The 24,973-nt window shown below is 47.3% G+C and overlaps 1 protein-coding gene across 3 annotated transcripts in view; it reads right to left on the reverse strand.

Moving 5' to 3' along the window:
- Window positions 1–907: 907 nt before the first annotated feature.
- STK4 (serine/threonine kinase 4) overlaps window positions 908–24,973 on the reverse strand; it is a 92,705-nt gene continuing 68,639 nt past the window's right edge. For all 3 annotated transcript variants that reach the window (XM_004746372.3, XM_013053270.2, XM_045082163.1), the window contains one exon: window positions 908–4,984. In XM_004746372.3, coding sequence (XP_004746429.1) covers window positions 4,826–4,984 — 159 coding nt within the window. In that variant the 3' untranslated portion in view covers window positions 908–4,825. The remainder of the gene's footprint in view (window positions 4,985–24,973) is intronic.

The raw sequence follows: 24,973 nt of genomic DNA on the forward strand, positions 1-24,973 counted from the left end.
GTGTCCGCCACGCAGGAAGCGCTCAGGCAACGCGCACTGACTTCGTCTCTCCTCCCCTCCTTTGGGCCCCAGGTTCTCAGTCTGAGCAACGGGGAACATCTGTCATCGACGCTGGCCACCGGGGAGTAAACTAGGCGACAAAAGCACACATCCCCCCACTCCCAGAGAGGCGGACAGAACAGCGTGACAGATACGCAAATAGACTATTACATCAAGTACGGAAGAGCGATGTGACTCAAGAGACTCGCACTTAATTTTCGGTGTCACTCTATTTCTTGCTGCTCTGGAGCGAACTTTGGGAGGACCCAGGGTCAGGAGAGGGAAGTATTTCTGGACAAGGATCGGCCCTACGAGGGCAGCTTCCCTCGGAATGCGGGGCCGCACCGGGCCCAGGTCCAGGCCACAACAGACCCGGTGAAGGGAGCGCAGATGGCCCTGTGCCCGGACCCTCACATCAGACCTGAGCAGAGGCTGCTCGCTCTCACTTCTTGCCCTTTCTTGTCCTGGCCATCTCTGGCTCATTTTTAAGTTCAGGATGTATTACCTCCTCCAGAAAAGCTTTGGGGGACACCCGGGCAGAATTCATTGTCACTCCCCCTCCTGTGTCCACACTCGGTGGTGCACTTCCGTCTACCGTGGCGTCTCCGTGGGCACCCGTGGGTGCTCATGTGCTGGACCAATGCCCGGTCTGGTCTGCAAGAACTGCGCCTGGCTCGTCTTTACATCCCTGCCTACCAGCTCAGGACCTGGCACCCAGCAGGCATCCAACAAAAGTCTTCTCCCTACCCTACCCTCTGCGCCCCCAGCTTTGGATTCTGGAATGAACACACCACAGAGGTTCACAAAGGTTCACAACACCATGATCCAGGCTACAGATGGGGATCTCGTTTTTAAAAAGAAGAAAGTCTTGTGTTCCAAAGGACAGTTTATTTAAAACAGAGGTGGCAATGTGTACGAAGTAGGGAGAACAACAAATTCTAACATAAAAGCACACAGGAAGCACCTCGGATTTAAAAAAGGGGGGGTGGTGCTGGGAGGAAGCCGTCTCTCAGACATATACAAACTGCTGACCTTGATGGATTATTTACATCCGAACTTTATAAAATAGCATTTCAAGTCAGCACTTCAGCCAGTATTATTAGTTTTCATTACAAAAAGTTAAAGCTACAAACTTCACATTTTTAAGTTGTACATCAGCAATAGCATTTAAGCTTTTTCCAAGTTGGTTCGAGTGCAAGCTGGTGGAAGAGATTTTTTTTTTTTTCCCCAAACACAAAAAAGAACACAGAATCTAAACACAGTGAATAGAACCCTGATGAAAACACACAGTGTGTAAGGAAGGACGGGGCGGGAGGCTGAGGAGCTGCGATCTTAAGAGGCAACGTGGTATCTGCTGGGAAGGGCACTAGCATCGGAATCAGAAGACCTGCCCTGGAATCCAAGCTCTGCCGTATTTTAGCTGCACGACCTTGAGCAATAGACTTCGCCTCTCTGAGCCTCAGTTTCCTTCTCTGTAAAAGGAGGACCATAATACCTAGATGTCCCAGAGCTATTAAGTTTGAATAGAGGGAGATTCAAATTATCTATGGAGTGAGCTTTGGTGTTTTGTATCTTTCAGGGAATCTGTCCATTTTGTTTAAGTTGCTCAATTTATTAGCACAGAGTTCTTCATGACATTGTTCTTAGCCTTTTAATATCTGTAGGAGCTAGAGTGATGTCACTGCTCTCATTTCTGCTATTGGTAAGAGCTATTGAAATTTAATGGTACAATAAGTCTCTGGCATCTGGCAGCTGCTAAAGAATTGTTTCCTGGGTCAGAATATACAGTGTCAAGGACTCAAAGCTATAGCTCTTAAATCACTTCAGTGTACTGGTCCTATCTATCCATCGGTCTAGCCAGCCAGCCAGCCAAACATCCATCCATCCATCCATCCATCTATCTGTCCATCCATCCAGCTGGTGCTTGGGAGAAAGGACAAAGGAAAAAGAAAACTAGAAATCTGCTTCGGAATTACTGATGGGGAAGCCATCAAGATATCCTTAGAGAATCTGAGATTTTTTAAAAGACACAATTAGGTGTGGGTCATTGTTTCTTAAAAGGAGAGAAGAGGTGAGGGCCACAGGGTTCCCCGGGAGCTCAAGTCACAGATGCTGAAGCTCAAGGCTCAAGGAGAGCTCTCGGACTTCTCCGGAAGCCAGTGCTCCCGGGAAAGACAACCAGACTCGCCCCGCTGCTTGTCCATCACCAGGACGCAAAGGCACTGTGTCAGGAAATGGACCTGCGCCAAAGAAATGGACTCCTGGCCAGAGGCCCTGTCCAGTGAGACTGGGGAGCGGTGTTCTGTACTGGGCCCGCATGGGCGGGCGCACACAGGCCTGGAACAGAATCAAGTCCGGATCAAGATTCATGACCCAAGAACATTTACGGGGGAAAAACTTTTACTTGGCTCTAGCTTAGGAAGGAAAAAATGGGCACTTCCCATCCTGTCTGGCCAAGTGCAAAGTCCTTTCTAAAATGGAAGAGGCTGAGGCAGGCCTGCTCGCGAGCGCAGCAGATGGTGTGGGGGAATACACGCTCCGCGCTGAGGTTGGTGGGACTCACTTGGCTGTCAGACTTGACAACTAACTCAGCCATTTCCCAACCTAAAACTGCCAGTTGGAGTTCTCTCTTCTGTGCAAGAAAAGGTAGTCACTTCATTTTAAAGATTTGTGATTTTCCTCTTCCCTGTAAATACTGGCCGCACATGGTGATGCCACGAATCCTGATTCTGCCACTCACTAGCCCTAACAGCCCCGAGGGACACATTGCCTTTTTCTTTCTGAACTTACTCCTTCACTTGTGGGGCGGAGATCAAGTACTTAGCTTACGGAGTTGTGGTGAGGTTTGGATCGGACATCGATAAAAAGCGCACCGACCCAGCTCAGTGCCGGGCATATACTAAGTGGTCAGTGAATGCTAGCTGCCGTCGATCCTTCTAGTGGGATCCTCTGTTCTCTGTAGCTGCCACATAACTGCCTAACTGGCCAAACCCTGCGGACCAACCACGGCCTCTTATATTTTTAAAAACCGGCTTTAATTGCAAAGACCAGGATCTGGCCAGCGGAGAGAGAGGAGCATTCCCTGCCATTCCATTGATTCCTAGGTTTGGGAAGCAAAAGCAATTATGGAGTCAAATTACACTATCTTTAGGTGCAGCCCAGTCAGAGCTCCCCACCTGAGGCGAAGAGACATTAAAAAATAAGCAGACATATGCCTTTCTTTGCTGTCTCCTCTTTGCCGTGTGACTACACGCCACGTGGCCTCGAGCCAGTGCTACAGAGGGATGGCTCAGTGCTGTGTTTTTGTGAAGCCCTCTGATCTGCTCGAGGCCCAGATCACCTGCGTGGTGCAGACTGCTGTCTGGCAGAGGCTGCAGAGTCACGGACTGGTCGAGCCCGAACCGTCTGGCTTTCCCTGGGGGCCCATCTTAGCCAGTCACCCACTGTTGAGACCAAGTACGAGCAAGTCGCCCTTGGTAGGGTGCCCCGGGACAACTTAACCCAAACTGACACCGGTTTCTCCCCCTGGGAAAGGGAACGCTTGGCTCAGTGGCCCAGGAGTGAGGAGCGATGGTCTCGTCCCACCTCTTACTTCAATTTGCTTTGTGATTTGGTCACCCTGTCACTTCCCCTCTCCGAGCCTCAGTCAGGCCAGACGATGCCTGGGGTCCCGTCCAGCCCTGGCATTACACGGGCCCGGACAGAGCTCTCCTGGGGAACAGGTCTCAGTCTGATATTCATGTATCCTTTCCAGACCCCTCAGCAATAAAATCAAAAGGAAAACAGTCACATATTGGAATGTGATCACAAAAACAATGCCCTCTACCCCTGTCTGTAAGGAATGTGGAGCAAGGTGCCCCGTGCGATCTTCGCATGAACAGCGAGGACTCTGGACACAACTTCCCCTCTGTGGACTGCACACAGCCCCGTGTGTGTGGAGAGGTCCTGGCAGGCCCGTCCCCGCACTGGGTCACGTCTCCTCTTAAGGCACTGGGCAGTATCTGTGCTGTGGCTCGAGGCGGTCGGGAGAGCGCAGATGGATGAAAGGCATTGAAGCCACAAGGGGCCGTTTGCAAAGAGGATGCCAGGCTTCTCCTGGGACTCAAGAAGTAAACACAGACTCTCAAGGCTGTCCCTCGGACGTGGTCCACAGCTCCAGAAGCCAGAGATGACCCACACAAGGCTGAAATCCTGGGGAAGAACTGGCCTAAACCTAAATTTTTAAATGCAGCCCTGCAGAAGGGTGAGCTTGGGTCCTGGGAGCGGAGTGGCCCCGACAGCCTCCCGGCGTCCCCTGCCCTCCTGTCCCACAGTACCATAATCTTACAGAAAAGAGGCCAACTGTTTAAAACTGTACCTGTACAGAGATGCCACCACACTCGGTGGGGAATCCAGTTATAATTTATATATATGTGCATATTTATATATTTTTTAAAAGTCTTCCAGAAAGAACAATTGAAAGCTATTGGGAGAAGAAAGTCAAGACCACATGTAACACTTTCCCAGCTATCACATCCTGGAGTCTCTGTTCCTGGGGTTTAAAACTCTGAGTTAAAAGCGCCGATACAAATCCTTTGAGATACTCTAACTGACCAATTTAAATACATACGCGAGGCAGCACGCTGACGGCAGACAGCCCTTCCCACCGGCGCACGTCCTGAGTTCACGAAGGTGAAGGTGCTGTGGAGGGACGACGGGGCAGGAGCGTCGGCGGGCGAGCCCGAGCGGCGAGCGGCCCGGCGTCACCGAAGCTGGGGTGCGGGCAGGCATGCCGGGCCTCCCTCCCTCAGAAGTTTTGTTGCCGCCGTTTCTTAGCCTCAATGGCGTCCAGGATAGGCTGCCTCTTGGACTGGTACTTCTGTCGGATCTCTTCAATCTCTTGCTCCATCATGGGGTCGAGGGCCAGGAGCCTCTTCTGAAGGTCCTCCACTGTCCAACTCTTAAGCTAGAAGAAGTGGAAAGGATGGTCACGACAAAGCCCAGGTCAACACAGAACAGCCGAGAAGCCCAAGCTGTCTGGGCACCCGGAAGGGAAGGGTCTTCCCAGAGCCTGGGCTGGCGGCGGTTGGAAAGTGACAATTCATTCGCAAATGGTACGCCCCAAGCTCTTTGGACACAATTTATCCCTGGACAAGTTCTAAGCGCTAATTTCTCTGATTTACTCTACCTTGACCAAGAACTTAACCAGTAATATTTTCATCTCTCCTACCCTTTCAGTGAATTACGTTATCAATGCATTGTTAGGGCATTAAAGTAACAGCCATGGGGCGCCTGGGTGGCTCAGTGTGTTTGGCCTCTGCCTTTGGCTGAGGTCGTGATCTCAGGATCCCAGGATCGAGTCCTACATTGGGCTCTCTGCTCCGCAGGGAGCCTGCTTCCTCCTCTCTCTCTCTCTGCCTGCCTCTCTGCCTACTTGTGATCTCTCTCTGTCAAATAAATAAACAAAATATTTTTTAAAAAAAGTAACAGCCTCTTGGTGTACGCAAAATAATGCTTGCCCCTAGTTCTTGTCCTACCCGGGAGACGAGCCTCTGGATGGTGACCGTGTCTCTGTCTGGGTCCCAAGCCAGGGAGAGTGGATGCTCACTGAGGATCAGATGCTGTCCCCCCCACCGACCCCAGTGACTTAGGTATGGCCACACTGGTCATCACTAACACTTTCCAGGTGCTAACCATATACCAGGCACCCTGGAATACGCGTTACCTACACAAGCATCTCGAGAACGAGACATAAGCCTTGGGTGGGGAGTGGGAGGGACAGTTGGAAACCTCTGCGATTAAGTTTCCATCATCCAGGGGGAACAGCAGGACATGATGCATAAACTAAGAGTCAGCACTTACACAGTGCTTTCTGTGTGCCGCATACTCTATGCTCTACACACATCCATCCACTTAATCCTGGCAACAACCCTATGATTTGCATATATTATTATCTCTGTGTTTCAGAGGAACAAGGAAGAGGGCAGGGAAGTAACCTGCCCAGTGTCTCCTGGCTAGAAAGTGGCAGGATCACTGTTCAGACCCAGGCGGTGAGGCTCCAGAGTTCTTGCCCCTAACTGGAATCACAGACGAGCAGACGCGCAAAGCCCAGGTTTGAGAACCGACTCAATCTGTAATGAAAACACGGCTCTGCCTCTTGCAAGCGCTAGGGGACTCTGGCAAGTCACCCGTCTCTTCAGGCTGTCCTCCCCTATGGAAGTACGACAACCCTGCCTCTCGGGGCTCATCATGAGAATTAAATGAGATTGTGGCCGTCGAGATGCTGGCACACGCCTGCTGAGCGTGTGCTGAAAGACGGCAGCGCAGGTCACGAGCCTCTCTCTTTACAGAGCCCAGGGCTGTGCTCGTGTTCACCCCGTGACTGCTGCTGTGGGGCGAGGGGTTTCGCCGCCGTGTATGGAGTGTCACTGAGTCCGAGCAAGGCCCGTCCTGGCTGGCAGGGGTGGGAATGAAAGCCGCCCTTGTCCACGGCAGGTGGTGATTAACTCTGTGAGCTTAAACCAGTCTAATAGGTGCAGTGTTCCAAGAACTCAAAGGCCCACTCACATCTTTGGAGAGACATTTATGGAGTCACTGTGTCCCCCGGCCCCTTCCTGAGGCCTCAGCAGGGAAGTGGTGTGGGAAGCGGGTGAAGGAGCCTCTGTCGGCCCTTCCTCTCCAGGGCGGGGTGCGACCGAGGGGAAGGGCTACTGTGGCCTCCCCAGGGATGGTTCAGTGCCCCGTCGCCGCCGCAGGAATTTGCCTTGGCCTGCTTCAGGGAGGTGGTCTGAGAAGCAAGAAAAGCCCAACAGTTCAAGACGAAAGGCTCTTTGTGATGTGGGAATGCAGAGCCGAGGGGGTGGGATGCTGGAAAGCTGCACCCGTAAAACCACATCTCCTTTCCAGCCTGGGTTTCAGACCAGCTGGAGGGTGTTCTGGGCTGGGAACTCTCCAAAGAGCAATGCTCGCCTCATTTTTAGCCTTGTCAGTTCCTCCTCCAAAAAGAAATTGCCCCAAACCTAACACCGAGTGTTACTGGGAGTTGAGGTATTAATCTTTAAGATCCCAGATGGTATGTCTCTAGTGGCTGTGCGACCCTGGATGAGTGACTTCACCTCTGAGCCTCGTGTCCTCCTCTGGAGAAGAGACCCTGGTTCCGCCATTCTCGGCTCTCACGAGGACCAGGTGGGGTAACGGGTGTGATGTTTTCAGCGCAGAACGTCATGGGGTATGCATTTCACAGACAGTAAGTATTCCATAAGCCGGACTCACCACCACAGTTACTAATACCTGCTATTGTTGCTGTCATTACTACTGCTGTTATTATTAATATTTTGAAAAGTCTCTAATGAATCTCCCATAAACATACTGTTCTGATCCAAGCCAGAATCACACAAGTAAAAAAGAAAATATTCTACTCTATTTTGGGCTAACAATGTGTAAGGGTCGGCATTTTCCTACAACATCTGTTAACTTATTTATAGTTTAACAAAATATTTTTCATCCACACACCCGTCAAATATGCACTCAACACCTACCATGGGCCAGGCGCTGCCTAAGGCACCCAGGATGAGAGAACCAAAAACCAATATCACTGCCCTTGTGAAGCTTGCATTTTAGGAGGCGAGACAGACACCGGAGAATGAACTCGGTAAATCAGAAGGTTACTCTTACAGGAGAGGGTGCCGGGGAAAGGAAAGAAAACCCCAGCGAAGGGAGGGGAGCTGGGAGTTGGGAGGCCCCTTCACCTTCCATCGGGATGAAGCGTCACTGCAAGATGAAGACATCAAGGTCAGGGGAGCGGCCCTGGCTCTTGGGCTTGTTCTGCAGCTTCAGACAAGACCCTACCCCCCCCCACCCGCCAGGCCTCCACGCCCACCCCCACCCCCACCTCCGGCTGCCACCCTTGGCGGGCTGCCAAGATGACCTCAGGTCTTCTGAGACTCAGTGTTTCTCTCTGTAGGACCCATGGATCATGAGCATCGGAATCACCAGTTAAAGGTTAGAAGTCACGAGCGACTCACTCACACTCACTCTTCGGGAGGTGGGGATTCTGCTTGCTAAAGAAGCTACTCGAGTGTTTCTGGTAATTCCTCAAGTCTGATGACCATCATTCTACAACCTCCTTGTTCTCCTCACAGCCAAACTCTCATAAAGTAATTGCTGCCTGTCTCCGGTCGGCTTCTAGGTGTCCAATTTCCTTGCAGCCCTTCCGCCCTTGATCTAATCTGGAGGCAACGACGAGCAGCCTTGCTGTACCTCCGCCACCTTCAAACTACTTTACTTGCTCTAAGGCTCTGGGCTTATGTTACACCTGGCCCATTAGGACACAGCCAGCCAGTCACCGCTAATGCGTCGGTCACACTCCAGATATGGATTTTTCTGTAAACAAGCTCAGAGTATGGTTCCGTGGCGCTAAAAGTAGCATCTCACCTTCCTGGTCCTTGGGAGCATAAATATATTTCAAATGGATACCTTGCAGTGGAGCACCTGGGGTGCTCCAGTTCTGCGAGCCAGCTTTCTGAAGGAGCAAATGTGCAGGGAGTTGAGCTGTTTATGGTAGCAGCAGGAAGTACACCTTTCAGGACCTTATCTGCCCCCGGGCATTTACACATCCTCTCTGTGCCACGACTCCCACACAGTACGGCTCCATAGCAGCATTCTCCTCTGCACACCAGGCTCATGCATCCAGGGACAGATCCTACTGCACACGGGGGCCCTGGATCAGCTCATGGAAATCCAGCACCTTAATCCATTCCCTCACCCCCAAACCAGTTCTCACATCCGGTCTGCCCCATCTCAGGAGTGGTACCGCCATTCCACCAGGTGCCCAGAATCATCCCTGATTCTTCCTTCCCCTCACCACCCCTGCCCACATCTCTAAAACATGGACATAACTCGAATCCAACCCTTCAGTCCAGGCTGCCAGCATCTCACAGCCACAAGCATAATTAAAAATACAGAAATGAACCAGATCACATCCCCCTATGTCTCCTGCTGCACTTAGAATAAAATCCAATAGTGCACCAGGGCTACGGAGGCCCTCCATCTCTGGTCCCACTGTCCCCACGAACTTCATCACCTGCCACTGTCCCCTTGGCTCAGGACCCTGTAGCCACCCTTTACTTCAAATCCTCAAACAAACCACTCTTTCTGGCTTCAGTGGCTACACAGTGATGATCCTTGCCTGGATGGTTCGTCGCCAGCTCTTCCTTATCCTTTAGGCCTTAGCTCACAGGGCAGCTCCTCAGAGAATCTGAGCAAGCACTCCCTGAGCATCTTCTCTAGAAAGGTCGCCTCCCCTCCATGCCTTGGTCTCTCAGCCCCTAGTCTACTTCCTTCAAAATGATCACGGCACCTTGTAATCAATCATTTTGACTTTTCTTTTACTTGCTGTGTCTCTCACTAGGACGAAAGTTCTACGAGGGCAGTGACTTTGTCTTGTTCACTACACTATGTGTTAAACTGGTTGAGGGAAAGAATAAACCGCCCTTTGTTCCCAGCCAAATAATAATGGAAGCCACGGAAACCAAGGAGCAAGCTTCCTGAGCACCACCGCGTGCAACAGGGCTCCGGGTGAGATGCAGAGGGGACCCAGGAAGTGAGTCCTGCCCTCAGAGAGTTTCTATTCCTCTCAACATTCTCCTGAAATCAAAGGAAGTCTCTTCTCCCTCGATTCCCATTTCTGTGTTTGATACTGACTGATAAGGAGCAGGTCTCCGACCCCAGCTTAGTCATCCCTCCCAGGCACGTCCACTTTGATTTTTTGTTGCAATGAAAAAGAACTACTACTTTGGAAAGAACGAGATGATCAAAAGAAGACGACGTGATCCTTCTGGACAAGACAAAGGCCAAGTCCAGAGCTATAGGCTCCTTAAAGAAGGTGCGCTGGGCCTAAGAGAACGGACCAAGCCCGGCGATTTTCTGTGCTCTTCCTAAGAGAGGTGACAGAAGGGAGGAGAAACTAAAATAAGCCTCTTAACCATGGTTATTTAGAATCCGCTGGCCACTCAGACGCTAATCAACACATCAGTCTGGAGTAAACGGACACGGACGGGCCCGGAATCTGGACACCCGTCTCACTGTCTCACAAACACCTCGACTCCGCTCACCATCACCCTGCACCCCGTCTGCTGTCTGAGTGCGCAAAGGCAATGGCGCACGTGCAGGCGAGTGTCCTCTTCAAGGCTGTGCTCTCTGGACACGCACTGTATCCTCAGGTGGGCGCTAGCTTAGTGTGAACCCCAGCCTCACCCTGTCGCGCTGGATACGACGCTGTCCTACTACCTGATTCTACAGTTAGACACGAGGCCAAACGTTCATTACCTGAGCGTACGCATGCGCTCGGCACTGAGCTAATCAAGTGTCTGCACAGATTAACCCACCTGATATTCCTCCTTCTACAAATGAGGTCAACGAGGAACAGAGTAGGCAAGCAATCTGCCCAAAGTTGATACAGCAAAGAACTGGAAAAACCGTAAGCACGACCCCCAAGGGTTTCTGGAAATAGGCCCATGTTAGTGAAACACACAGGAAGACCAGAAGAATTACAAATTTGGCTGATATTAAATACATCAGATGGCCCTTGATTTCAAAAGTGCCACCACTAGTGATGATGGGTGACTTCAGGCAAGTCGCCTGACTTCTCTGGGATCAGGTTTTCTCAACCATAAAATGGGAATAACACTGTCTCCCTCACTACCTTTCCTCAAGTAAAACTATGCAAGGGCCAACTAGGTGCCAGGCACCACTGCTGAGGGGCGGTGACCCCATCCAAGGCTGCTGGACAGCATTCAGATTGAATCAACCAACCTTCCCGGTAGCTCTACTGGGCCAGGAACGCAGCTGGGCAACACGAATGTAAAAGGCAGCATGTGCCGAGGAAGCAGTGAAGTTTCAGGGTAAGAGTGCTGACTCTGGGTCATGTGGGCCCGGGTCCCATGGGAGCTCTGCCCTTGGGAGCTACCACATTAAGTCCTTCTTTGGAAAATGGGGGAAATGCGTAAGTAATACAGGGGCGCCTGGGTGGCTCAGTCGTTAAGCGTCTGCTTTGGGCTCAGGTCTTGATGCCAGGTTCCTGGGATTGAGCCCTGCATCGGGCTCCCTGTTCAACAGGAAGTGGGCTTCTCCCTCTCCCACTCCCCCTGCTTGTGTTCCCCCCTCACTGTGTTTCTCTCTGTCAAATAAATAAAATCTTTAAAAAATAAATAAATAAACCCTTTTTGGGAAAATGTGTAAGTAATATAAACAGTAGCTCTGTTGCTCTAAGAACTGACCTGATAAGCTCACAATATGGTGCAGGACACACACAGAGGGGCCTCTAGTGAGCTCTGCTGGAGACACCCCAAATCCAATGCATCTGGCTTGTTTCCTCCAGGCCAGACCAGAGCAAAATCCTCAGATTCCCAGCATTATGGATTCCCAGCGTTATAAATACATGGATACATGCATAGAGAAGGAGAGAAGGCTGATGGAAACTGCTTTCTTCTCAAATAGCCTTTGCAACTCTGAAACTCTGAATTACACTGTGTCAACCAGCCTAGAGAACAGCCGAGATCTGGCTTAAGCACGCGATAACTCACGGGAATCAGAGTGACAGCCTGTCTTGCACAAGCAGAGTTAAGCTGAACTAAACACATTAAAATGTAAAGCAGAGCTTCATCCCGCCCCAGCAACAAGGCCCATCGTGAACAAATGGGTCTGGCCCGTATCTGGGTACAGGGTTCAAAGTTCTGCTCCTTTGCCGCTAGAAACTCACCTCAGAAGTTTACTAAACAAACAGAGTCATGCAGTATCCCCAGAAAACCACCTGAGAGACTTGTCAAAGTGTTTAAGGAAAAGCTTCAATTCTGCACACACTACTCTTGCGTACTTATAATTCTGCATCCAGTATCACAACCGGATTTCTCAGACACATCATCCCTTCTGGACAGGTGAGTCAGGCTGGCGCCCTGTCACAGGTGATGGTTTTACAGTGACCCAGAACGAGGAAAGCACACATGCCTTTGGAATCTGGCAAGATGACAAAGAAGCTTGATAGTCAAAGGATGCCACCAACATGCCATCCCGTACCTTCGATGCCAGCCACTAGAGGCTCAGCAAAGGTGCAAGAGAAGACAGACCAGGGTCAGTCAGAAGCATCCAGGGCACTGATTTGGCTCCATCAGAAATACTTCTCCTGGGTGGCTCAGTGGGTTAAGCCTCTGCCTTTGGCTCAGGTCATGATCTCAGGGTCCTGGATCGAGCCCTGCATCAGGCTCTCCGCTCAGCGGGGAGCCTGCTTCCCCCCGCCCCCGCCCCGCCCTGCCTCTCTACCTACTTGTGGTCTCTGTCTGTCAAATAAATAAATAAAATCTTAAAAAAAGAAAGAAAGAAAGAAAGAAAGAAAGAAAGAAAGAAAGACTTCTCCTTTCTTGATGTGAACCTGTCTCTACCCAGGAGTGGATCCGAGACTGTGGAGAGGTGACGAATCAGATTCTCAGGGGCTGCAGTCCTCTCCCAGCGGATGAGTGAGAAGGTAGTCAAGCAAGCAAGCGGACAGCCACGTAAAGCTGTGTGGGCGAGGTCGGTATAAAGCCGTTCGATTTCAACACATCCTGCTGCTTAAATGAATCCTGTGAGAAGTTTAACGGGAAATTTCCTCTGATTCAAATTATGGTCACACCAAATTACGCTTCTACCAGCCCCTCGTAAAATCTTCCTGACGCAAAACCTAGTACCAATGATTACTTCAATCCCACTTTGAGCTTATGAGGACTTCAAATCAATCCATGGACCTGTTCTCGGAACTCCAACCAAAGAAAACAGGGCTGCAGATATTAACCAAGAAGACTGGAATGAAACACAGTCCGTAAGCTGGGGTAAGACAAAGAAATTTGGCTCGAGGCAGGCTCCTGATGGAATGACACAAGCTCTGACGTGGGCCACGAGACTGGCTTCCAACAGCCTGAAGGCTGCACCCAGGGAGCCCCCCGCCCAGAGGCGCAGCGCCCACCACACGTGTGTCTGCGTACGATGGATGCCATCTGATAAAAGCCCAAAAGGCAAAGTGCTTTTTTTAATGATGGGGTTTCAGTATAATATAAAGTTTATTACTTGCCTATTGTTAGTTTTTTGTGATTTATCAAAAATAATCCCTTGATTTACACGACAAAATTAATTTCTGAAGTAGGGCTTTTACAAAATGCCTAGAATTTACTCCAACTCTGCTCAGGCATGAACTTTCACAACTCACTCTGAAAATCATAATGCTCCTGATTTTGTTGTTTTGTTTTTGTTCTGTGAGTTTTATAACAGTCTTTGGTCAAAGGTAAAAAAAGTTTTGACCAGAATCAGATTTTTTCCCTACCATCATGCCTTTAGCTTTCCACAGCAAGAACCCATAAGGAACTTTCATACCCCAAATACTGAAGTATAATGGATCTTAAGAGGCACTGCATGGCTGCTACCTGGCATTGCATCTTTAGTTACAAAGACGTAAGGAGTACCTGCTCGCTGTCAGACACCCCTGCCAGGCCTGGCTGGGGCAGGGGGCGGGTCGGCGGAGGTGGGGGATGAGTACAACTGTGGATGGCGCAGAAAGTATAGAGCAGGATCCTGTACAATACATGGGGAGCTAAACGAGGCAGGTTAAGTCAGGAAACAAGCTAAGCCACAGTGTCCCATGACTCACGACTGTGATCGGAGCCACCCTGAGTTGAGTGCTACCGGCTCAGCACTTTGCGTGCATTATTGCACATAATCTGCAGAATGGTCCACGAAATGAGTGGGAGTATATCCCTCTTGAGAGAGGCGGAAACTGAGGCTTAGAGAAATATGGGAATTTGCTCATGGTCCCAAGGCCAGTAAGTGTAAGTGCTGGGGTTAGGCTATGAGCCCCAGCACGTCCGACTGCAAAGCGTGAGCCACCCTTGTGTGGAGGAAGCGTGCGCTACAGGAATTGAGGGAAGGAAGAAACCTTGTGGTCATCTCTGGGAGGAAGATCTTGCCCTTTTTTAATATATATTTACAGAATATTAAAAGAAGGAGCACTCACTCTAATTCAGAACAAAGACTGAATTGTAGAATTTTTTCTGAATGACCTGCAAATCTTGTTATTTCAAGTATCTAGTGCACCTGAGATACCGGAGACTAATAAAATGAGTACATGAGCGGACTTAGGGGTTCATCTGTCAGTATTACTACTGGCTACTCAAAATTCCTCAAGCGCCGTATTTTTTCACAACTCCAGGCATCTGCTGAATATAATCCTGTCCTCAGTTTAGGGAATGCCCGTTCAACCTTCTGGTCCAGCACACACTCTCATTCTTCCCTCTCACCAATTACCTTTTCCTTTCCCTAAAGTGGGAGCTATTTAAGAGCAAGAAGCACCTCTAATATCTTTTCAGAGAGTCAGGCCAGCAGAAAAGAGTTCTCAATAAATATTTAATAAAGAAACATATCCCTAATCTTTATTTAAAAATGATACTTTTTTCCAGTTCCCTCAAGAAGCTTTGGAAATACGTAATCAAAAAATAAACCTAAGAGTATAATATATGATTGTTAAATAAGATGACGTCAATCACTCCAAACTGACCCATGCACGCCAAAACCAAAAGGAACAGCATATCCAGTGTTATGACTGCAATAAATCTACAAGGAAAAATGGACATAAAAATGAACTCTACTCTTGGTTGCCTATGATAGCTCTTTAAGAAAAATTCTTTTAAGAGCAGCTCTATGTTGCTTTATAAATTTCACACTGAAGGAAGCTAAATTGTGGGAGGAAAGCTTTCAGGAAGTTAGTGAACACCAAATCTGGAATAATGGAAGCTGTCTAAAGAAGGTAGAGTACAAGAACAGAGCAGAGTGTGACGCTCCTGCCACCAGAAAGCACTGAAAGGAGACATCCAACCTATCATCAGTCTTGTGAGGATATTAATCTTTCAAAAGATATGAAAACCTAAAACACAAACTGCGCCAAGTTGCTGTTTTAAGGTAGCTTAATAATTTAGGAAAAGAGCTAGCTAGTCACCTAAGAATCCCGGCAAGCTGGGCCTCTGTATGCTTTCATGGGCTGGAAATTTCCAAGATAACAAACAGGCCAGGCCTCTTTCTCTCATCTTGCCAAATGAAAGAAGCCCAAAGAATCCCAAGCAAAATGAAAGCTAAAATACAAATTGATCTCACTTCATTTAATAAAGGCAGTCTTGAAAGGTATCTCAGACTAAAGAAGGTCCAATTTAAATACACCTAAAGAATGAAATGTTTACAGAAAACTAGTCGAGAATGCAGCAAAGCTCTCTGAGTAAGCTATTTTGCAGGCCTCAATTTTTACAATTTGGACTTTCTGATGTGGGCAAACTTGTAAGGGAACAGTGCTTAATTTCTGGAAAGTATATAAAACCTCTGCGAGCCCTACTGCTGGGTATTCCCACGTAATGAAGTGTCAGAGATTTACAACCTAAATACCCACAAAGAAAGAGTCTCTCAAAATCCTTCGGGGGGGAGAAAAGAATTCTGTAAGAAAAGCAGACTAGTTCTACCTGCAAAGCATGTCCCAATCCTTCTGTAATGACCATCAAGTCTTGGGAAACTGAGCCCCGGGCAGTGTCAGAAACATAAGGTCAGAGCTGTGGGGGTGTGTGTGTGTGTGGGGGGGGTGCCCGTAAGACTTTCAATTATGCAAAAACACATAACTGCTAAATAGGAATTTTTATCATTTTTTCTTTTATTTTTCTGATTTAAGACTATCTACAAAAGATGGCTTTATTCCTTATGCTATAAAAGCATTAGTATGTGTATGTTCTTGGTATTCTGAGACGGCCCTTTATTCAACAAGTGTTTAGTTGGGTATGGATAATCAAATGCGCTTTAATTTATGCCATGATAATATTTTTCATATGTGTGAAAATACACAAACCAGAAAAAATTCTTTGTAAAGACCACGTGTCCTAGTTTTTGTTTCAGAAAGGATGAGCACCAAGTTCCTAGTATTAGCTCATCTAAGCTGAGAGTTAAAAACACTTAGCTTTAAAAACAACAACAACAACAACAAAACAACACTTAGCTTTTCTGGTATGAAACTTTCTTCGAAATTTGCATCTTAAATGTTTTCTATAATGAGCAAGCAGCATGAAGAAAGAAACTGCCTCCACCCTGAGGTCTGACAGAACAGTCAAGTCTCTCCTGACCAGGAACGGTGGGGACAGGGACGGCAGCACGACGTGTGTGGCAACAGATCATGATGAATGTGAGATTTGCATGTGTCTACAAACCTATTCTTTGTAAGTTCTGATTTTCATAAATCCCTGTCCCCTCATGAAGTGTCTGTGGACAGCACGAGCTCGCGGGTAGTACCGCTTTTGATCTGAGGGCATTTCTCGGAGAAAGAACAGAGGGAGGTCATCGGTCCCCAATTTACTGCCTCTCGGCTCCGAATGCACTTTCTCTATGATAAATGCTCTGAGGTGAACGATGGCACCTGAGGCACTTCTCTGAAGGATATGTGACATTCAGCTTTCTCAGCAGAGAGGCTGGAGGGACCGTGCAGGGAGGAAGAGGCTCTCTTGAGTCTCGGGCACAGGGGCTGGTAGTATGGATGTGAGGACGGCTGGTGAAGTGTGGCCCAGTGACAGCCCAGAACCTAGTTTCTCTGAGACTTGAAGCCTTGGCTTGGCCATAACCTTTCAGCAGCCATGTTGACATGGACACCAGAGCCCCAGCTTGGCTCCCAGGCTCTGAAGGCCTCTTGCCCCCCAGCCAGCACCCAGACCTCCTTTGCTCACCCATGTTACTGGCTCCAGATCTGCTCCTCCTCACCTGACCTGCAGAGGGAAGTCTACGGCTGGCCCAGAACTCCCGGGCCTGCTCTGGTCTAGCCTCTCTGTCATGCCATGGGCTGAAGCCAGCTTTCTCTACAGAACCCGGAATCTCTGGTCGTTCATCCTCCCTTGGGCATGCTCCCTCAGCCCCAGGGAAGCACACAGTTTCCCTAGATCCTACAGTTACCCTTTTATCGTAGGCAGTAAGTCCCTGTATTAAACTGCCCTTGTTTAACTCCCTTTGTGGTTTCTGTCTCCCGACTGGCCCCAGACTGCTACAGGGAGGAAGGGCAGAAGTGAGTACACATGAGCACATGCTTGCCCACTAATGGAAAAACTTCCAAAATGCCAAACCCCAAATAAAAATTTAAATGTAAAAAATGCCCAGACAACCTCAAATCCAGAATAGTCTGGTGTATTTACAGCCTGAGTGCAGAATTAAAATACTCTGACTGGCTCCCCCTGAAAACCACATTACTGGTGAACAGAAAGACACAGTGTGGTAGAGCTACACAATGACAACCCCGCTGCAATCAGAAGGCACCAGTCCATATACAGCAACAACACGGATGGACCTCACAACAACATGCTAAATGGCAGGGCCAAACACAAAAGGTGATATTCTGTATGATTCCATTCACATGGCATCATAGGAAAGGAGACTGCTGGGACAAAAACCGAAGCTTGGGGGAACTTTTCAAGGTGATAGAAATGTTCTAGATCTTCATTATGTTGATGTTTTTACAACTGTATCCCTCTGTTAAAACTCATCTAACTGTACACTTAAAAAGGAGCAAATTCTATGGTATGTAAGTGAAACCTCAATAAACCTGCCTTTACAAAACAAAAAACTACACATCAAAAACTGTGGAAGGTATTTAAAGTAATACCTAAAGGGGATTTTATAGCCTTATATGCAGATATTAGAAGAGAGAGATGACCGACAATTGACAAACTTAATTGTCCAACTAACGAAGAAAAAACACCCAGAATAAACCCACAGAAAGCAGATAAAGGTAAGAACATAAATTCATGAATTCTAAAGCCAATGCACAATGGCAAGGATCAATAAAACCAAAAGGTGGTTCTTTCAAATGACTAACAACAACAACAACAAAAAAGAAAACCTCTGATGAGTCTGATTTCTAAAAAAGAAGGAGAAACAAATACTGGGAAGGAAAAGCAAGTTGGAATTACAGATACTGCAAATTTTAACTTCCAAAACTTTATGCCAAAAAATTTTAAAACTTAGATGAAATGAAGATTTCTAGGAAGAAAAAAACAGCAACTAGATTTATCTGGAATAAAACCATAAAGACCATCGACTAAGAAATCTGGACTGCAGGGACAGAGTAGGAGGAGCCGGACTGCTCACCATGTACATAGAAATGGAAGAGCCACCGAAGATGAAACAGTCTTTACAAACAGACCCAACGGCGCCATTCCTGCACCAAGGTGCTTCCCTATGTGCAGGACAAACACGCTCGTTCCCAGAACTTGCAGTTCTGGCCACAAGGCAACCACAGAGGTGCTTCCCAAGACTTCTCCTAGGAAAGAAGGGGAGCCCTCCAGGGGCCAGAGATACTGTTTGTATGCCTACCTCCCTTCCTCAGAATGCTAACACTGCTCTTCCCAGTGAGCCAAGAGAGCATCAGGGAAGGTAGGGCAGGGCGGGGAGCAGCAGCAGCAGCAGCAGCAGCAGCAGCAGCAGCAGCAGCAGCCGCCGCCGCCCCGACGGCGCCACCTGGTGGACAGTGCGGGATTTAGGACCTTGCTGCATAGTGACCATGGTAACAATAACGCAACAGTAATTCAAGTTAGCATTTGAAAACATATTTACTAACTGTTATTAGCTGGTCATTACTCTTTCCATATTACAATCTCATTTGATCGTAACTAAGTCTACAGCTATAATTATTGACTGACCCGTTCTATAGATGGGGAATTTGACGCTTGCAGAATTCCATAATTTGACATTAAGTCAGTAAGGGGCAGAGACCGAAACAGAATCTGGTTCTGTGGGACGCTAGGCTGTACTCTTAATGGAGCATCACCCAATATCTGCTATTGGGCAGGTCCTTTTCCCATCACAGTCTGGATTAGAGAGAGAACAAAGCACACAGCTATCATCAAAGCAACACTGAATACAGAGAACACCCAAGATTCCCTCACTGGCCTTGGAAATAATGAGTCAGCATAAGACTGGCAAGGTTTTCTCAAGTCGAGTCACCATAATACTAAGTGGTTAAAAGCAAGAGACTTTCTTACTCTCTCTACCTGTAAGATGGAAACAGCCAAGATAATCCCAACTGTCAGTCTCTGTGAGAAACAATCAAAATAAACACATGGGTAGAGGTTCCCTGGGGAGAGATCTTGGGCAAAATTTAAAAAAACACAGTATCTTCAGGCAGAGCTTTGGAGCAGTCATGTGGACTACATCCCAATTGTGGAACCCCCTCCTCTCAGAAATGACTGGACCTGGTCGAGAAAAGGCCGGACGGTGCCTCTTGTTGGCAGGAGCTGGCACACGTGCCCTGGAAGGACCCGCTTGCCTCAGATAACCCATCATTCTCAACTAAGGCTGCGTCAGAACAGCTTTTTGAGAGACGATGACTCAGAGGCGGAGACCGCCTGTCACCTTGCTTCTAGTGAAGCCACAGGGAAGCGAGCTCAGGGTTGAAGGTGCCAGGAGACTATGTGGATCTTAGGATCCATTTCTGATCTCCCGCCACCAAGCTACTTCCATCTCAAGTCTTTCTTTTCACTGTTCATACTACCACTACCAAAACTCGCAACAGCCGCGGTCTGCACTCTGGCTCACCATGGGTTGAGATAAAAATCGTCCTATATTTTAACAGCTGAAAAGAAATGGTCATGAAGGACGAGCTTTAAAAGAAGCAAGCTGCCTAGAGGTCACAGATCAAGCAGCCTCAGAGCCAAACAAAGGAAATGAAAAACAGTGTCAAGGTCGCACTGGCTGATACTGTTGAAGCAGCCTCCTGGGGTCACAAAACCAACATTTAGGTCTTGTGCTCAGTGACCGGGTTTAAAACTAAGCTCAAATCAGCCGGTGCGAGTCACCAGCAGAACCAGGCTGCTGTGACTTGAGACAAAGACGACATTCATTTGCCATGTGCTTTCTCAGAAAGCATATCTAAACAGCAGGTTTCCCTGGCAATGCTGGATGCATACTTCTTTCTCAGACTGCTGTTCTTGGCTGGTTTTCTGAAAGTAGAAAGTACAAGATCTCATTATATTCCCAAGTACAAATGAATTCAACCTTAACATACTTTAAATCCAGCTTTACAAGAAAAATGAGAAATTTGAAACAAAAATTGTATACCTTGTCAAGAACGATTTAGGATAGTCTTCTTACTAGAAACTGCTCAGTATGATTACCCAGTAAAGATCCATTAACATGCAACTGGTGTTTATCCTGGCTAGCTCCGGGATAGCCACACAGTAATGTAGACAGAGGCCACAATACTAACCATGGTCTCCATTCATCTTTTCTTCTGCACATGATTATTGAAAGAAACTCAAAAAAAAAAAAAAATTAAAAAGCAAACAAATATAGAAATACTCCAGAACAGAAAGGCATGAGTCTGAGGGCACAAGGTCTCATGTTTCAAATGTTGCCTGAACTCACACAGCCAATAGACAAAACAACAGAAGCAAACACAAAGCCCCAACTCCTAAACCTGTCACTAACAGCAAGAACCCGAGGCTTCACAAGGTAGAATGGCCTAAAAGCAACCTAATTCTAACCAAAAAAGTTGCAAATACCAAATGCCAAATAAACAGAGAATGATTTACTCAACAAAATAATACACTGCAAGGGAATATCATGTAATCATCAAAAGTGATGATTTCAGGGGCACCTGGGTGGCTCAGTGGGTTAAAGCCTCTGCCTCTGGCTCAGGTCACGATCTCGGGGTCCTGGGATCGAGCCCCTTGTTGGGCTCTCTGCTCAGCAGGGAGCCTGCTTCCCCCTCTCTCTCTGCCTACTTGTGATCTCTGTCTGTCAAAGTAAAAAAAAAAAATCTTTGGGGAAAAAAAAGTGATGATTTCATAAATGTTTTTAATGATGAGAGAAAAAATAGTTAAGAGAAAAAAAAAACAGATACCATATTACACATAAAGAACGATCTCAGCTACGAAAAACAATATGCAAGTATAAAAGCCCGGGAGCAGTGAGGTTAAAATGTAAACTGATCCTTGCCGGGCATTGTGGAACCACAGGAGAAACTGTCTTCCCAAAGCCTTTCTTCAATTTCTAAACTCTCTGTAATAGGCATGTATTCTTTTTACACTACGAGGGGGGAGAAAAAGAGCATTGCAACATCTCAGGAGGACAGAGCAACACTCGAACAGATGACAAAAAATAACATTTATTGAGTGCTTCCTGTGGGCCTGGTACCGTCCTAAATGCTTTGTACGCATTATCTCACACGATATTCACAACAGTCCCACAACAGAGACAGGTGTGACTTTTACCCATTTTTGAAGGTACGGAAATTGAGTTAGCCAAGGGACATAACAGGTGCAAAGATGGGATATGAAGCCTGAATGACTGACTCTGGTGGTTTCAATCACTTATGTATACCGCCTGTCAACCACAGTCACAGCCTCTGCCTCCCTGCCTGCAATTTGAACCTAAAACCAAGCATCGACGATAAAATCTTCTCTAAAAGAAATTACAGAGGCGCCTGGGTGGCTCAGTTGTTAAGTATCTGCCTTCGGCTCAGGTCATGATCCCAGAGTCCTGGGATCAAGCCCAGCATCAGGCTCTCTGCTCAGCGGGAAGCCTGCTTCTCCCTCTGCCACTCTCCCTGCTTGGGTTCCCTCTCTCAATATGTCTCCCTCTGTCAAAAAAATAAATAAAATATTTTAAAAATAAAAAAATAATAAAAAATAAAGAAATTTTGAAAGGAGAAATTACAATAATTTAGGAGAATATGACTACAAAAGAGGAATCTGGTCAGTTACTCAGATACTCAAGTAAATTCTTAAACTACTGAAAGCACCTCTAATGAAAGCCATGAAGAAAATCTATGTGACAGAGTGACCCATCACTGTAGGGGAAATACACCAGCACAACAAGTCCAACCTACAGCTAAAGCCCACAGTACAAGAGAGAGCTAGGGCTAACTGTCAAAGAAAGACTTCTGATATCTAGTCATCAAACTGCCAAGGAGAGAAAAAAAAAAAAGCATCTGAAAGATACAATTAGTAGGACTTGAATAAACAGGATCTGAATTTGCCCTTCCTTCCAAAAACCTCCTCAGCAATAAGAGGCATTGATCAGTGGAGGCTAGAGAATAGAAACTTACGAGAAAAATAAGCATTGTATACTTGATGCCAAATTATATAACCACAACCAGCTCAGGAGGACCCCTGACTCTTTCCTCAGTCCAACACTGAAGGCCTTGTGGGTAGAAATAATCAATTTTGCTTGGCAAAAAACAACAGGACACAGAAGTACTCTGGATCAAATTCTGTAGAATCAGCCTATTTCGGATGCATTAAAGTGAATGCCAAAACCAATATGGTGTTCTGTTCACAGCTCCTTCCTAGAGGTTTTCACAGCAGAAAAATACTGAAACTCAGAGTTTTAAAGGGAAAATGTCTATCTGTAAAAACAAACACTTTTAGATGGAAGCCACTAAGATTTAGTAATTCCAAATTCACCATGTATATTAAAAATTGTTGGTTGCTGGGAAAACTGGCTAGCAGATTAGAAAAATATGCAGGTGGATTGCTACCCTACGCTTGCAAACCATAAATAGGGAAAAAGAAAGAAGTACACATTCTAAAATAAAGGGTTACCATTTTAATAAGCCTGGGATGGATGTGAGGAACTTCTAAACACGACATAAAATTCTAGAAGCCACAAAGGAAAAGCTGCTAAATCAAAACACACCAAATTTTACATATATGTATATATACATGTAATATACACACACACAGTGGAATATTACTTAGGCATGAAAAAACTGAAATCTCGCCATTTCCAGCCACATGGATGGAGTCAGACTATACTATGTTAAGAAAATAAGTCAGAGAAAGAAAAATACCATATGCTTTCACTCCTATGTGTAATTTAAGAAAGAAAACAAATGAACATGAAAAAAAGAAAAGGGAAAGGCAAGCCAAGAAACAGACTCTTAACTATAGTGAACAAACTGAGGGTTACTGCAAGGAAGGTGGCAGGTGGGGGAGGGGGAAACAGGTGACAGGAATTAAAGAGGGCCCCTGTCCTGACCACTAGCTGCTGTACGGAAGTGATGAATCCCTAAATTTCTATACCTGAAACTAATATTACACTGTATGTTAACTGGAATTTAAATAAAAATCTGGAGAAAGAAAAAAAAAAAAACAAGGAAAGTATCTTTATATATAGGCCCATAACCTATATATATAAGGCCCATAACCTTACTTTGAAATTAATAAGGAAAACAAGAATGCCATTAGTAATTACATAAATAACACAAACTGGCACTTCAGGCACCAAAAACAACAGGGAAATCTAACAATATGTATCATAATTTCAAATTTATAGAGTTTGGCCCAAGCATTCTACTTGCAGGAATTAATTATACGGCCATGCATATCATGGGAAGATGTTTACTAAAGCAATGTTTGATATTAAAAAGCTGGAGGCCATCTAACTGTCCATGATTTGGGGATTAATTAAATCGGAGGTCACAAAAGCAAATGTTTTCAAGGAATGGCAGAGGTGATAAAAATAAGCTCGGCAGGCCAGGTATGAAACAGCAAACAGGAAGTGGTATGTTCTGTGGCGGACCAGAGCGCTCCCGCCTGTGTCCCTAATTCCAACGGTAAACACATCTGCGCAAGGCCACACTGGCTCTCCCTCGCTTGGACCCCCCACCTGGCCAGGGCTGGCTGTGGAACCACGGCCAGGGGTGAGCACGGCTGCTCAGGGCTGCTTTGAGGGCAGCCGGGAAGGCTCCCCTTCCTGGGAAGGCACCTACGGCACCAGAGCAGCTCCGAGAGGTCCCGGAGACCATCGTGCCCACCAGAAACCTGACAAGGCCTCTGCTGTCACACTGAGCTTTCCTCGGGGTGACGAGCCACCCAGCCTTGTCCAACAGGCCCGGGCCCAGAGCACAGAGAAGGGAAGGGGAAGGAAATAAGGGGACGGGGAGGAGGGGGCAGCCGTCAGGGAGTAAAGACGAGGCCTTCTGTGAGGTCTTCATCTTCCACGGGAACCAAACGGAGATGGACGGAGAGGTGGTGAGCGCACAGGCGGGCATAGGCGCAGCACGTTCCTTCTCAGGTAAGGTACGTAAATGCCGCCGCGGGATCTCTCACAGGGGGAACGAGCGCTGCTTCCGAAAATGCTCGCACGAAGTGCGGGGTTCAGGGGACCACTGTCAGACACTGCTTTACCAATAAGCCTCGGGGCAGCGGCTGCCTTCATCAGCCACGCTGGCACAGGGCACAGTCGCCACGGACAGAGTGACGGGCGGCATATGGGATTTTATCACCAGATCTGGACTCAGGCCAGGAACCAGTTTAAACAGATCCCAGAATGGCCGTACTTTATCATGACAGCCGCACCTCACAAGTGGAAAAGCACCTTGAGGATCTGCAATGGTACATCTCTTCACGGTGTGTGAGGATGGCTTTGTGCTTGGTCCTGCCAGATCTGGGAATGAGAGCCCCCGGGAGAGGACGGCCGATTCCCTGACTTCATCTGAAACACCACTCCCTGAAGATTCTTTAAACTCCAAAAGAGACACATCAAATGGAGAAGAGATGAGCAGTTGCCAAAAGTCAGGAAAGGCACAGTGGCCAGTGTGACTATCAAAGCCGGCAGGAGTACACCTTGTGGTGAGGGAAGTGTTCCTTATCCAGATGCGTTCATGTCAACATCCTGGTTGTGGCAGTGCACTAATTCCACAAGACATCACCAGCGCAGAAACGGCAGTGTACAAAAGACCCGGATGTGCTATCTCTTGTAACTGCATGGGAACCTGCAATTATCTCACAATGTAAAAAGTAACACAAATAAGGAACATAAATAAGATTTTTAAAAAGGCACATCCATGCCTGAAGGCTACAAAATCCTAGAATAGTATTTACTATGTCATAGGATTTTCCTAAATAAAGAGCAAATGGAAGGG

The sequence above is a fragment of the Mustela putorius genome, unplaced genomic scaffold (assembly GCF_011764305.1).
Source record: "Mustela putorius furo isolate JIRA1106 unplaced genomic scaffold, ASM1176430v1.1 tig00000592_pilon_pilon_pilon, whole genome shotgun sequence".
NCBI classification, from domain to species: domain Eukaryota; kingdom Metazoa; phylum Chordata; class Mammalia; order Carnivora; family Mustelidae; genus Mustela; species Mustela putorius.